Raw genomic sequence first — 13,565 nt, forward strand, 5'->3', positions numbered from 1 at the left:
CCGCTAAAAACTCGGTGCAGTTATGCAAATGGAGTGGAGAGGAGGAAAGGCTAGGCGAGACATAGGCAACAGCTACGAGAGTGCATCGCGCTGCACAGGTGTTTGGGTGAGGAGGCGCGCATTGGGGGATTGGCTGTGCCTAGCGATGACTTATGCTGTGACGTGCATGTGCACTCCTAGTTGAGAGACGCGACGTGCGCCGGTAGGCTTAGTGCGAGGTGAAGGTTAAACAATTGGGATATTCTTCATTGCCGAGTTATAGTTGCAAACTTAATACTTGACTTTCTTATATTTCGCCATTGTCGAGAATATTACAAAACCATTCGCGGAAGGTATTGAAAATCGCTTACCAAAGTTATTACATTTTATTATCTTAATTTCAGCAAGCTTCATCAAAATTGGTGCAGTGGTCGCTGAGAAAACGACTTCTCCGTTCCCATGTATTTAGAGAGGAGCAGCTGAGCTACAGCTTGCTCTTATACGCTCGAAACTAAAAATTGCTGACAATGACCGATGTCAACGAGGGTGGCGATGTGCGCTTGCCGATTGATCATTATGAAGTGACGAAGTGTGCCGCAGCAACATACTCCACACCTAAGGCCGAAAGCTAATACCAAAGCCGCAAAGCCAGCGCTTGAGTCTCTCGTTTCTTCTTCTGTCCTTGCTTTTGCTGCGCTACGCTTGATGTCAATCCAAGACGACCGTTTTAGTCATCGACGCTAATGTGTCGTAAAACCCCAGACTAAGGTTGGGTTTCACATGTTGAATGCCGTATCGCACGTACCTCGCTGCCACTTACGAAAGAATCCGACCATCTGCGATTTTTCACCATGTCTAAATGGCAAAGTCCGCCTTGACGATGTCACCTATACTGTGGCGTAGTAGTAGGAAGAAAGTCGCATTTGTGAAAGGGCATGTTTCTGCCAACACTCGTAACAGAAGTTCAGAAATCACGTTTGCCTTCTAGTGGGAAAGAAATGCATATTGTGTGATCATCTGCAACAGTCAGTCTCGGATGTAAAATTTGGAATTATCTGGGAACGCATGTCCTGCAGGGAAATAAAACAAAATGAAGTCCTCTAGAATAGCAGCTTGGGCTTGTTGGGTTTTCCATCCTGCTGTTAACAGCGCAAAATGTAGACAGCGCAAATGTAGACTTTCAACAACAACTGTTGTTGAAAGTCAGCGCTTGTGGTGTCTTCTTGTCTCGTCTCTTGTCTACATTTTGCACTGTTAACAGCAAAATGAACTCGCCTTATAGAACGCGACTATCATTAAGATTACTTTATAAGTGCAGACTATAAACCCAAAAATTTTATTTTGTTATTGAATTGGGTTATTTCTTGCCCATAATTTGCCATCCACAGCGTGTCCGCGAAGAAATATAAAACCTTGTTGCAAAGACGAGAATAAAAAATGAAGAATATAGATATATATTAAACATATATAGACAAGTGCGCAGTGGCGACTATCGTGTTTTCGTCATACTAGGTGTTAGAAAAGGCGGCAGCGCAAAAAAAAAAAGAAAGACACGGCTGGAGATAGGACGATTGTCTCCGTCCAACAACATGATTGTGAATGGTTCACGAAAATATATACGTGCTGCCCGAGCCAAAGGTTAACATCTGCGCATGCGTAAATATGCCAGCTCTTTGTCTGCAAGCGTGATGGAGGTCATACTAAACCATCCCTCCCCAAGTCAAAAGGTCCGTTCAGATTTTGCGATTTCTCGTGTCACACGCACTTTACTCCTCTTGGGAACGGAAGAGTTTTCAAGGTTGGGCGGATCTCTTGACTTGGGGAGGGATATACTGACCTGTACAGTACCCAGAGGACTCAGGAAAACTCCATTCGAAACAATTAAGAACAGGATACAGAAACTCCTATAACTAGAGATGAGGTCAGAAGGGCCTCGCAAGACATGAAACGGGGAAAAGTGGCAATAGAAGATGGAATAACAGTCGATTTAATCAATGATGAAGGAGAGATGCTTGAAAAACTGGCGCCTCTCTATACGAAGGGTCTATGCACTGCAAGGGTCCCAGAAAACTGGAAGAATGCCATTGTTATACTAATCCACAAAAAAGGAGAAGTTAAAGAACTGAAAAATTATAGGCCCATTAGCTTACTCCCAGTATTATATAAAATACCTACCAAAATAATCTCCAATAAAATAAGGGCAACACTGGACTTCATTCAACTAAGGGAACAGGCTGGCTTCAGGAAGGGATACTCTACAATGGATCGCATCGATGTCATTAATCAGGCTATCGAGAAATCCGCAGAGTACAATAAGCCTCTCTATGTAGCTTTCATAGATTACGAAAAAACATTTGATTCAGTAGAGATACCAGCAGTCATAGAAGTAGTCATAGGAGTCATCAAATTAAGGAGTACAGACCACTTACGTAAATACCTTGGAAAATATCTGTGACGTGCCACCTTAATTCTACACAAGAAAAGTAAGAAGATAAAGAAAGGGGTTGGACAAGGAGACACAATCTCTCCAATGCGTACTTGGAAGAAGTATTCAAGCTATTAAACTGGCAAGGTTTAGGAGTAAGGATCGACGGCGAATACCTCAGCAACCTTCGGTTTGCCGATGACATTGTTCTATTCAGCAACACTGCAGACGAGTTACAACAAATGATTGAGGGCCTTAACAGGGAGAGTGTAAGAGTGGGGTTGAATACTAATAGGCAGGAGGCAAATATAACGATGAATAACCGGGCAAGGGAACAAGAGTTCAGGATCGCCAGTGAGCCTCTAGAGTCCGAAGTAGTACGTTTAACTAGGTCACCTAATCACAGGGAACCTTGACCATGAGAAGGAAATTCACAGAATAAACATGGGTTGGATCGCATACGGCAGACATCGTGAGCTCCTGACTGAAAGCTTACCGTTATCACTGAAAAGTAAGGTATACAATCAGTGCATTTTACGGGAGCTGACATATGGGGCAGAGACTTGGAGACTGACAAAGAAGCTTGAGAACAAGTTAATGACCGCGCTAAGAGCGATGGAACGAAGAATGCTAGGCATAACTTTAAGAGACAGAAAGCGGTTTGGATCAGAGGACAAACGGGTATAGACTATATTCCAATTTACATTAAGAGAAAACAATGGCACTGGGCAGGTGATGTAATGCGCAGATTAGATAACCAATGGAACATTAGGGTGACAAAATGGGTACCAAGAAAAGGGAAGCGCAGTCAAGGACGGCAGAAGACTAGGTGGAGCGACGAAATTAAAAAATTTGCGGGTGCTAGTTGGAATCGGTTGGCGCAAGACAGGGGTAATTGGAGATCGCAGGGAGAGGTCTTTGTCCTGCAGCGGACATAAAATAGGCTGCTGCTGATGATGATACTAGCATGACCTCCTTCATGCTTTCAGACAAAGGGCTGGCACATTTACGCATGCGCAGATGTTAATGCCTGGCTCGGACAGCACGTATGTTTTAGTGAACCGTTCACAATCATCATGGAAATTCAGCACTCGTCTTTGCTGTCCTGTCTCCATTGCATGTCTTTTTTTGTGGTGCCCCTTTTCAAATATGGACCAACACGCCCAATTCGCCACATTAACTAGGTGTTAGGTACGCAATGGAAACTTCCGTGCAGTTGTATGACGTAACAGCTACGAGACAGTGCAGCAGCGTTATCTCAGTGGTGCTGGTCTCACTCACTCTCGTGCTCATGCTGGATAAGTTTTCGAAAGGAACTTCTACAGTTAACGTTTTCCATTTCCAACATGCCACTATTATATCCATCCAAGCGCAAGCGGCCCCATATTACTCGCTTGTAATTGCCGCTATTTGGTGGCTGGGCTAGGAAATAGAGACGAAGATGAAACTTTATTCATGCATCGGGAGCGGTCTCTCATGGGAGTCATGACCGTTTATCGTCCATTCCTTCACTGACGTGGCATATGAGTTACGGCTGAAGAATAGAAATGCTGGGTGCTTCGAAACATAGCCGAGCTTACAGAAGACCGAGGGTGGATGACAAGTGGCCTTCGAAGCGATGTGCTTGTACGGCGGGCTCCACTGTGCTCGAAGTCCGCGTATGCCTGATATCACTCTCCGTCGTCGCGCTTTGGAATCTGGGAAGCGCGCTTTTAATCACGGTAGTTGTATTCGTCTATCCGTTTCATATTTATTTTTTCGCACAACGTCGGCATTTACTATATTTAACATTGAGGAGTCGCTGAATATACTTAAGAGCGGCATAAAACTATGCTTTTCGCATTCTCGCGCATTCCGCGTTCTTTCTGCTAAATGAATCCGATCAGATTTTTGTTATTCATATTACATAGCTCGCTAATTAATCAGACACACCCCACCATTACAGAAGGACGTGAAAGTAGCCTTAGAAATTAGAAGCTCTATTTATGACGAGAGAAAGCTGAGCGAGTTCGTAAGGTTACAAAGGGTCTGTAAAGTTAGGCATAGAACATAAAGGCACCTTTTCATTCCTCTTGTTCCAATGTTTTCCATGCGCCTGACTTTTCCAACCATAGAAGCCCCATGAATCCTGTCACATTTAGCACATAACATCAATACGCGCTTAAAACAAGCCACCCTGCTGTGAAAGAACAAGTTTACGCACAGCTTGCTTTGCGAGAACCAATTTTTCCTGCTTTGTTCTTCGCAATATAAGTATCTCGAGATGTCTGGCTAGAAGAACATGCACGCTATGAATTCACGTTCTATAGTGACTAGCGCGAAGACGAACACGTAAAACAGTTTAAAGGCAGTGTGACGTAAATAATACTCATTGCGGCGCATAGCATTTACCCTGTTAGTAAATGGATGAGCGCATTGAGACTTCGGAGTATACCATTGGCCTGCACGATGTGCCTTATTTAAGTTTCATCGCGCGCAGTTGTAGAGCACCGTCGTCATTACAACGTACACAGACGCTCAGGCCTTTCCTTATGCAAGTGCTTCTTGCACTGAAGGCTTCAAAAAGTGGTTCCAGTTATGTTCACGGCTTCGCTGCACGTTCCCGGCAGGGGACACCAGCGAAGCTGGAAGGTGTACTTCGTCTTCGTCACCAAGTTCGCGAAAGTGTACTGAGTGAGTTCCGTGGAGGCCCAGTTTACGGTGGGCGTCGGACTGGCGACCCTCAGCTGGTACGCCGATATCGAAGGGCATGCCGGTTTGGGTGCCCAGGCGACGAGGATCGATGACTGGCTCAGCGGTATCGCCACCCCACCGGTGGGAGCTGCGAGAAGAAAGAGCAGATGTCGGTCACGTCCGTCCATTGCCGCACGGGACGAAGACAGTACAATAGCGTGCAACCTATTCGCGGTTCATCCGTCTTCCGCGAACATCGCGCACACAGAAAACGATACCATCGACAATAGCCTCGAGGAATTTCCGCAGAGCGCTTTTCTTTTGCCGTGTTCCGTTCACGCCCAAGTCAATCCATTTCCTGTCGCGGAGACTAAATGAATGCAAAGTCATTGCCCTGGCGCTTGCTTGCCATGGGTGGCACAGCCCAGGACCCGTTTTGTTTCCACGCATATCAATGAGCCACCAGGCCCCTGTTTTCACAGCCACTTTCTTCTAGCCTGCCTCCGGTGGCGAGAAGCGGCCGTGCTTTCGGTCATGTGCACGAGCGTTCGCATGCAGCACTTCGTGCGCAAGCAGACCGGGTAACTGCGTTTTGTCAGAAAAAGAACCTTGTTATTTTTATCGTGCACATTCGGGCACGTTACTTTAGTTTTTGTAGCACCTATAGTATACAAAACTCAATCGAGAGCCTACATTTTTGGTGCTTTCTTTTATTTAGTGAAATAAGCCGGTTTTGGTTGACTTGACATGCCGCAGTATAAATCACACCATCATGCAGAACACATCAGTAATCTGCAGTTTTCCGCAAAAAACAACTGCCAGTAGCAACACAAAGCGAGTGAACTTTTGCTATATGGATGACCACGTAAAGTACAAAACTTAAGCTAGAACATATATGGTTGACCACATAAAGAAGTCCAAGACTTAAGCTGGAGTATATTTGAAAATGTTTTAACGCTACGGCCCGGTATCGTCGCCCTGCTATACAATATACGTCTAGCACTCCACAGTCCTGTTTTCTCGACTTTCGACGCACTCACCGAATGCACTCTCCGACAATTACCGCATAGGCGTTTTCCAACACTGTGACGGTTACTTTTATGCATTAGTTCTCGCTTTTTCTTCGTAACAACGTACACAAAAGGCTCTGCCAATTTTATTTCTTGGCATCTTTCCGTGAAAATGACGGCGTATAATCTGGTACGGAACGACGGTGTTAATAGGTAAAAAATATTTAACGTGATAAGGTTCCTGCCTATTTGAAATTCTTGCTGAATATAAAACGCCTTTTGCGTTTTCCACTAAACTCTGTCCATGTAGCCAAGCATATGGAGTCCGTTTAAAGTCGCTCGCTTCAGCATTCCCGATTAAGTGCGGCAATCAGCTGACAATGCGCTTGCACCGTCTGTCATCGATAACGTTCTTTCCATTACGGCTGAGTAATGAAGAAACGCACACCAAGCAGACACTCACCCGCGGGCTGCGTCTTGGCGCTAATATTGATGCATTGACCAACGAAGGTGGTCAGGCCGCGGTCCACGTAGGCGCAGACGAACACGGTGTAGTTCTTAAAGTCTTGTAGCCGCTGAACCGAATAGAAAGTCTTTGTCGTAAGGTCGTTCAGCTTGCCGACGCACAAGTCGCTGATGCACCAGGACACCTGGTAGCCAGTAATGTTGGTGCTATTCCCCGGAAGCTGCCAGGTGACGTTGATGGACGCCGGCCCGACAGCCACCACAGTGAGGTTAGACGGCACCGGAAGCTCTGCGAGGAGGAGGAGGAAAGAGAAAAGAAGAAGGCAGGGAGGTTAACCAGAATAACGTCCGGTTGGCTACCCTACACCGGGGGAATGGGAAAGGGGAAAGCAAAGATCATAGGGAGAGAGAGGAGGTAAGGAAAGAAGGAAATTGCAATTTGTCATCGAACCATTAAGCACTTGGGGTATATATACGTAACATGAAAGTGCGTTTTAATTGCACGGCTAGATTTTGGCAACGATAACACACAGGATGACCCTACAGCTTTTTGTTAGGGCCCAGAGGAGGTTCTTTACGAAGCCACATGTGTCGCCGAGGGAAAAAATAATATTTAATTATTTTCATATAAATAGCTACTATGACATTTCCAGTCCAATTTGAGACTAGGACAGGTGGACAGTCTATGCATCAATACAAATTACAAAGCTGGTCAATAGATAATGACTTGCGCTTAAAGCACTAAATTAGATTTAACAAGGTAGGGCACCTAATACAATTTCCAATTATACGGCAGTTCAAGTATCTATGACAGTATAAGCTTCGTTGAAAGCGGCAATGCACTGGCACGTACTACAATGCATACTAGTATAAAATGCAAACAAATTAATAATATGTAGTATGTATGTAATATGTAGGCATTTCGACGCGAAATGAAGCATCCCACAACCGGTAAGAAAATGCCAAAGGAAGACCAGATTGTGCCAGTTTTGTAGTTGTAGTTAGTGAAAACACCTAGTGACACAGTTTTAGTGATAAGGCAGTCAAGGCAGTTCCATTGTTGAACTGGAAGCGAAAATTAAATAAATAAAGCGAGACGTAATTTTAATTCACGTCTACGTAACGCGAAGCATGCATGCTTTGTTTGGTAGAGAATGGTTGTTATGCATCATATGCATGTTATTATCAAAAAGTTTATTGACTGGCTTCGTTTTGAAGAAATTTATTTACATGCATTGAAATACTGCCCTCTCATAAAATTGTCCCCTTGCACACCAATATAGTGCTCTCAGCGTTCCTGCCACTTTCAGAATATGTCCCGGACGCCTGCTTTCCTGAAGGAGTCGAGCACCCCACTGCAATTCGAGTTTCATAAAGCAATCGTGTCAAAATGGCGACCTTTGAGCTCGGTTTTTGTCATGCTCGCGTCAGCTGGTGGCTGGAGTAGGAACTAGGCCGTGACGCGTTTTCTGATACCAGTTTGCGCCTAGTGTACTCACGTTTACTTTCCTTTCTCTATGCTATTACTTTCGCGTGACCCTGCACCGGTGGCGTCGAGGTAGACGGGCCGAAAGCGTTACTGGCAGTTTGGCACAGCGACAAAAAACGCGGTAAGCCGTATACTCCGACGCGTGGGGTTCCGAGTCACGCGAAACCTCGCGGAAGTCATCGTATCGCTGGCAGCGACAGCTTCTACTGGGCCAGACAGACGACAACGACACGCGAAATCTCGTGAAGATACGCAAGGCAAACTACGCCTGAAAATTCTGGGCGACCTTGGCCGATATAATTCAATGCTTCCTATCGTTCGATTCTATTTCTTTCTTGTTAGCCACCGCTCACGAAAGACTGATCCTGGTGATAGTGTATACTCGGAGCACACCTCGGAACATTGACGAAGGAGGAAAAAGCAAAAAAATCACCGCCCCTTCCAGTCCGCGAAGATGGTCGAACCATTTAACAAAAGCGGACACTCCCATAGAGCCAACGGCCGAATTGACTGTAGCGCACCAAGTGGATGAGATTAACATCGCGTTTTCAACACTAGGTAGCACGCGCTGCGCCGGCTGCGCTATATAATCTGCGCGGCAATATATTTTTTTTTTTGCTTATGCTGCTCAACGGCACGCGATCTTAGTACGGAATCGTTTTATTTAGTACAAATGATTGCGAACGATCTCTAGAAGCCTCCATCGAATCTGTGTCACGGCAATTTCATTAAGTAGATGCAAGACGACTAGTACATCAATAAATTTTTATTTTTCTCTATATAAATGCTTGTTCCGGGCTTTTTGTGCATTCATCCAACGTTCTGGCACCAGGTAAGCAGCAGTAGTTCGCGTACAAAACTCCACCGGACGGTATCAGCTGAAAAAATTAAAAGCATGTGTCATTTTGGCGTTTAGACCTTATAGGAATACTGCGTGTAGAGGCGAAGCGTGCGAAAGTCGTGAATGGGCGGCATTGCAAACCAAAGCAATGCGATTCTACGTACACAGAGTGCAGAAAAATACCTGACTCACCCCAAACAATACCATAAAATATGAAAACATCTGATATGCAAGCACTTCCCATTACCGCTCATTACTTCCTGCACTTTAAGAGCACAAATACACGGGCGACCGCGCGTTTCCAAAACAACTTGGCCTCAGCCGACGCGATGGTAAGCTACATACACAGAAGTGGCGACAACACAGGCTCTCAGCCAAACCATGCTAGACGTTGACGGAATTCATTCTACTCGCGCTCAAGACATGCGTGGGTGCAAAGCCTGTTTTCAGTCATTCTGAAGAAGGAATTTTCAGGTTCTTAGTTTTTGAGCTCCCCGGCGTTATATTTCGCACGTTCTGCCGGCGCAAGAAACACACTCCAGTGTTAAGCGAGAAAAAAGGGGGTTAACCGAGGGGCCCGATTTTGATTAGTCATATCATAAGAAGCCAGAAGCAGAAGTTTGTTAACTTCTTATGATACACTCCAGTGTTATCACTCCTGGCAATTGTCACGTTTTCGCAAGCGTCAGTACCGAAAGAAAGTATATGATGTTGTGGGGCCACAAAAAGTGCCACAAGCTTGTCCCACTGAGATTCATTACACGCCAAACTTACTTTTTCACCAGGACCGAGCTGCTTTTGCTGACTGCGTCACAACGCCAGACGCGGTGAGCGTACCTCAAACCTATGCTAGAACATAAGTAACGAAATTACAATAATGTTGGGGGTCAGAGAATGCGTCACGAAGTTGTCCCAGCAAGATTCAGTACACGCGCAACTGCGTCACACGGCCGAGCTGCTTTTCGCTAACTGCGCCACACGGCCGAGCTGTTTTTCGCTAACTGCGTCACAAAGCCGGATGCGGCGAGCATGCCTCAAGAGTAACCCAGAAAGTAACAAAATTAATCACAATAATGTTCGGAATCAGAGAAAGCGCCAAGACTTGTCCCAGTAAGATTCTGTACACGCGCAACTGTGTGACACGGCCGAGCTGCTTTTCGCTAACTACGTCGCAACCCTGGGCATGGCCACTGTTCTCCAAAGGTAACCGAAAAAGTAACAAAATTAGCCAACTTTTTCGTTGGGGGTCAAAGAAAGCGCCAAAAGTTGTCCCAGTAAGATTCAGTACACGGAAAACTAACTGCTTCACAAAGCTGGGCGCGGTGAGCGTGCCCTAGAACTATCGAAACCAGTTAAAATGATGCTGGGGCTCATAGAAAGCGTCGCAAACATCTCCTAGTATACGAGTCATTCACTCAAATTAACTACGCCAGGACGGAAGAGTTGTTTACGGAAGTACGCTGCGAGCCCGGTACTTCCCAGTCACGAACGGCATGCGCGTTATCAGTGTGACGCAGCATTCTCGACAGGAAAGTAGCGAGCGCCGAGTATTCAAGAAAGGAAACGCAAGCAAGGCAGATGACGATTGTTGTTGTGGGACAAATATACACCCCAAAGGGTGCAACCGTTTTAAGAGTGCACTCTTAGAAAAGTTTACACCCTTTGGGGCGTATCTTATCCCACAACAATAATCATCGTCTGCCTTGCCCGCGTTTCCTCGCGTTTCCTTTCTTTAACGCTGAGAGCCCGGTACTTCTCAGTCACGAACGGCATGCGCGTTATTAGTGTGACGCAGCATTCTCGACAGGAGAGTAGCGGGCACCGAGTTTTCAGGAAAGGAAATGCAAGCAAGGCAGATGACGATTATTGTTGTGGGACAAATATACACCCCAAAGGGTGCAACCGCTTTAAGAGTGTGTAGACAAAGTTACACCCTTTGGGCTGTATTTATGTCACAAAACAATAATCGTCATCTGCTTTGCTTGCGTTTCCTTTCTTGAAAACGCCGCGCCAGCTACTTTCCTGTCGGGGAATGCTATGTCATGCTGATAACGCGCATGCTGTTCGTTACTAGAAAGTACCGGGCTTGCTGCATTAAAGAAAGGAAATGCGGACAAGACAGATGATGTTTATCATTGTGTGGCAGGATACGACTCAAAGGGTGTAAACTTTTCTTAGAGTGTAGGCATATGGCGCGTCTGGCGTGCCGCTTGTCAAGAATGGCGAGCTGTGAAAGAAGATTGCCACACAGTTACGACAGGGCGACACGACGCGCACCTCTCCCTCTCCGTCGCTGCAGCTGGGAGGCGTTCAAAGAAGCGGCCTTTGCGCTGGAATCCGCCGCCTTACTCCAGCCCCTTCGACATTGTGACGGAACTAGTTCGGTGTGTGAACAATGATTCCGGAGTTCCCCAACGCGGAGCTGATTTGACACGCATGGACAAGTTGCCGTGGGGACGGCGTATTTTGGAGCGTCTCACGCTTCGGCCTAGCACGGAACAACGAGCGACCCTCGATCGGCGCCGATAGTTTCCCGGAACGGCACCCCGCGCAGTTGCCTCTGTGTACAGAGCGCGGTTGCCTTTGTGTACGTAAACTGGTCTGCAGAGCAGCGGCGAGTTGGTGATGAGTAAACGAACAGTCGCCGCGTCGTAAGACCGGCGCATCGAGTGTATAAAAACTGTGGTTGTGCGAATGCTGAGGACACTTCTCTTGAGCAGTCATGTTAGACTGAGTCACTTCTCTCATGCAGTCCTGTTGGACTAATACTCTTTTTCTCAAGCAGTCATGTTAGACTGAGTTAATTTCTGTAAATAAACCCTTTTTCCTCGTTCTCGATGAGAAGCGGTTCTTCACTTCATCAACGATCTCAGCGTAAATAAGTTGGACGACGGCATGGGCCAGCTACCTCCGAATTCATGCCGTACTCCAATCTTGGCAAAGGACCACGGACGATGGGATTGAGCCCCCAATCCTGACAACTGGCTGACAGCGGTGAGATGGACTTTGCGACATGGTGCTGTATCTGCGGTGAGTGCTTGGTTTTTGCTTTGACTCTCTAGGCTTCATTTTGTGGTTGTTCTGTTTAGAACAGTAGGGAAGCTAGATTGTTGTGTGTTAGCTAGGTTGTGTTTTCCTAGCTAGATTTAGAGAGCAGAATCAAGGCAGTAAAAGCAGCAGTCATGGAGTTAAGGACACTGCTGAGAGACGAGTTGTTGATTGTTGGTGAGGAACTGGGCCTAGATGTACGCAAGGAAATGCTCAAATCAGAATTATTGGAGCTAATTTCCAATCAGGCCAGTGAGCAAGATATTGAAATGGGATTGGAACTTCTCAAAAAGAGAGAGAAACGGGAAAAAGAAAGAGAAGAACGGGACAGAGAAAACCGAGAGAGAGAGGAACGCGATAAAGATCGCGAGTTTCAGTTAAGGAAAATGCAACTTGAACTTGAAAGCAAACGTTTGGAGTTGCCTCAAGGAAGTGAAGGCGCTCTGGGTCGATCAAGTGAGGCAGAATCGTACCGCATGGACAGGCTATTAAAGCCATTTGAGGTCGGGACCGACATAGGCTTGTTCCTAAGCAATTTTGAAAGGACTTGCGAGGAGATGAACTTCGGCCCGAGTACATGGCCACAGCGGTTGCTGTCTATGTTGCCGTGTGAGGCGGCGGAAGTAATCGCCAGATTGAGTGTGCAGGATGCATATGATTATGCAAAAGTTAAGGCTAGTCTCCTGAAGAAATACCGCCTTTCAGCCGAAGCTTTTCGGCAAAGGTTTAGGAGCACAGGCAAGAAAGATAGCGAGGGCTATCCGGAGTTTGCATATAGCTTAAAGGCCAACCTAGTCGAGTGGCTTAAAAGCGCGGAAGCGTACGACAGCAGAGACATGATCATTGAATGCATGTGTCTAGAGCAGTTTTACAAAACCATCCCCCAAGCTGTCAAACTGTGGGTGCAAGACAGAGGTAATGTAAACACTGTGGAAAGGGCGGCTGAATTAGCCGAAGAGTACGCAACCCGTAGAAAGTTGAACGCCGAGGAGGGAGACTGGGACGGTCGAAATGGACCGCGGAAACCATTTCCGTTCAAAAAGGGTGCGCAAACTAGACGATCCGAGCCTGTAGACATGGCGGAAAAGCCCGCACAAAAGAGCGAGGAGAAACTTAACGGAGAAACCGCACAAAAAGAACAGAAAAGAAAATTCGAATCTGTTAGACCAATTCGCTGTTACAAATGCCACAAACTGGGACATATAGCTGTAAACTGCGAGAAGTCTAGCGTAGTTTTTTCCTACGTGGAGGAAAAAGATGAGAATATGGAACTTTTAAGTCCATATCTCCACGACCTGCAAGTTAATGGAAAACCATGCCGAGTGCTAAGAGACAGTGCCGCCACGCTGGACATTGTCCATCCGTCTTACGTGATGGTAGATGACTTCACCGGAGAAGTAGCATGGATAAAACAGGTTGTAGAACACAGCGTGTGTCTGCCCATGGCCAAAGTCAAAATCAGTGGACCATTCGGGGAGCTAGAGACTGAGGCTGCAGTTTCCAAATTTTTGTCACTGCAGTATCCCTACATCTTTTCGAATCGTTCGAATCAGTTACTGCGTGACAGAGGGCTCAAACTGGGAGAGGGCATAGTACAGGCATTGACCCGAGGCCAAGCTCGTAAGATCGCGGCGC

At 46.3% G+C, this 13,565-nt stretch overlaps 1 protein-coding gene across 1 annotated transcript in view; it reads right to left on the bottom strand.

Annotated features, from left to right (window-relative positions):
* Positions 1-3,834: 3,834 nt before the first annotated feature.
* Positions 3,835-13,565, bottom strand: part of LOC139048719 (netrin receptor DCC-like) — a 132,462-nt gene continuing 122,731 nt past the window's right edge. Inside the window, exons 7-8 of the mRNA XM_070523232.1 lie at positions 6,551-6,841; positions 3,835-5,225 (exon numbers count right to left, since the gene is read on the bottom strand). Of these exons, the coding sequence (XP_070379333.1) occupies positions 4,963-5,225; positions 6,551-6,841 (554 nt within the window). The 3' untranslated portion in view covers positions 3,835-4,962. The remainder of the gene's footprint in view (positions 5,226-6,550; positions 6,842-13,565) is intronic.

The sequence above is a fragment of the Dermacentor albipictus genome, chromosome 1 (assembly GCF_038994185.2).
Source record: "Dermacentor albipictus isolate Rhodes 1998 colony chromosome 1, USDA_Dalb.pri_finalv2, whole genome shotgun sequence".
Taxonomy (NCBI): domain Eukaryota; kingdom Metazoa; phylum Arthropoda; class Arachnida; order Ixodida; family Ixodidae; genus Dermacentor; species Dermacentor albipictus.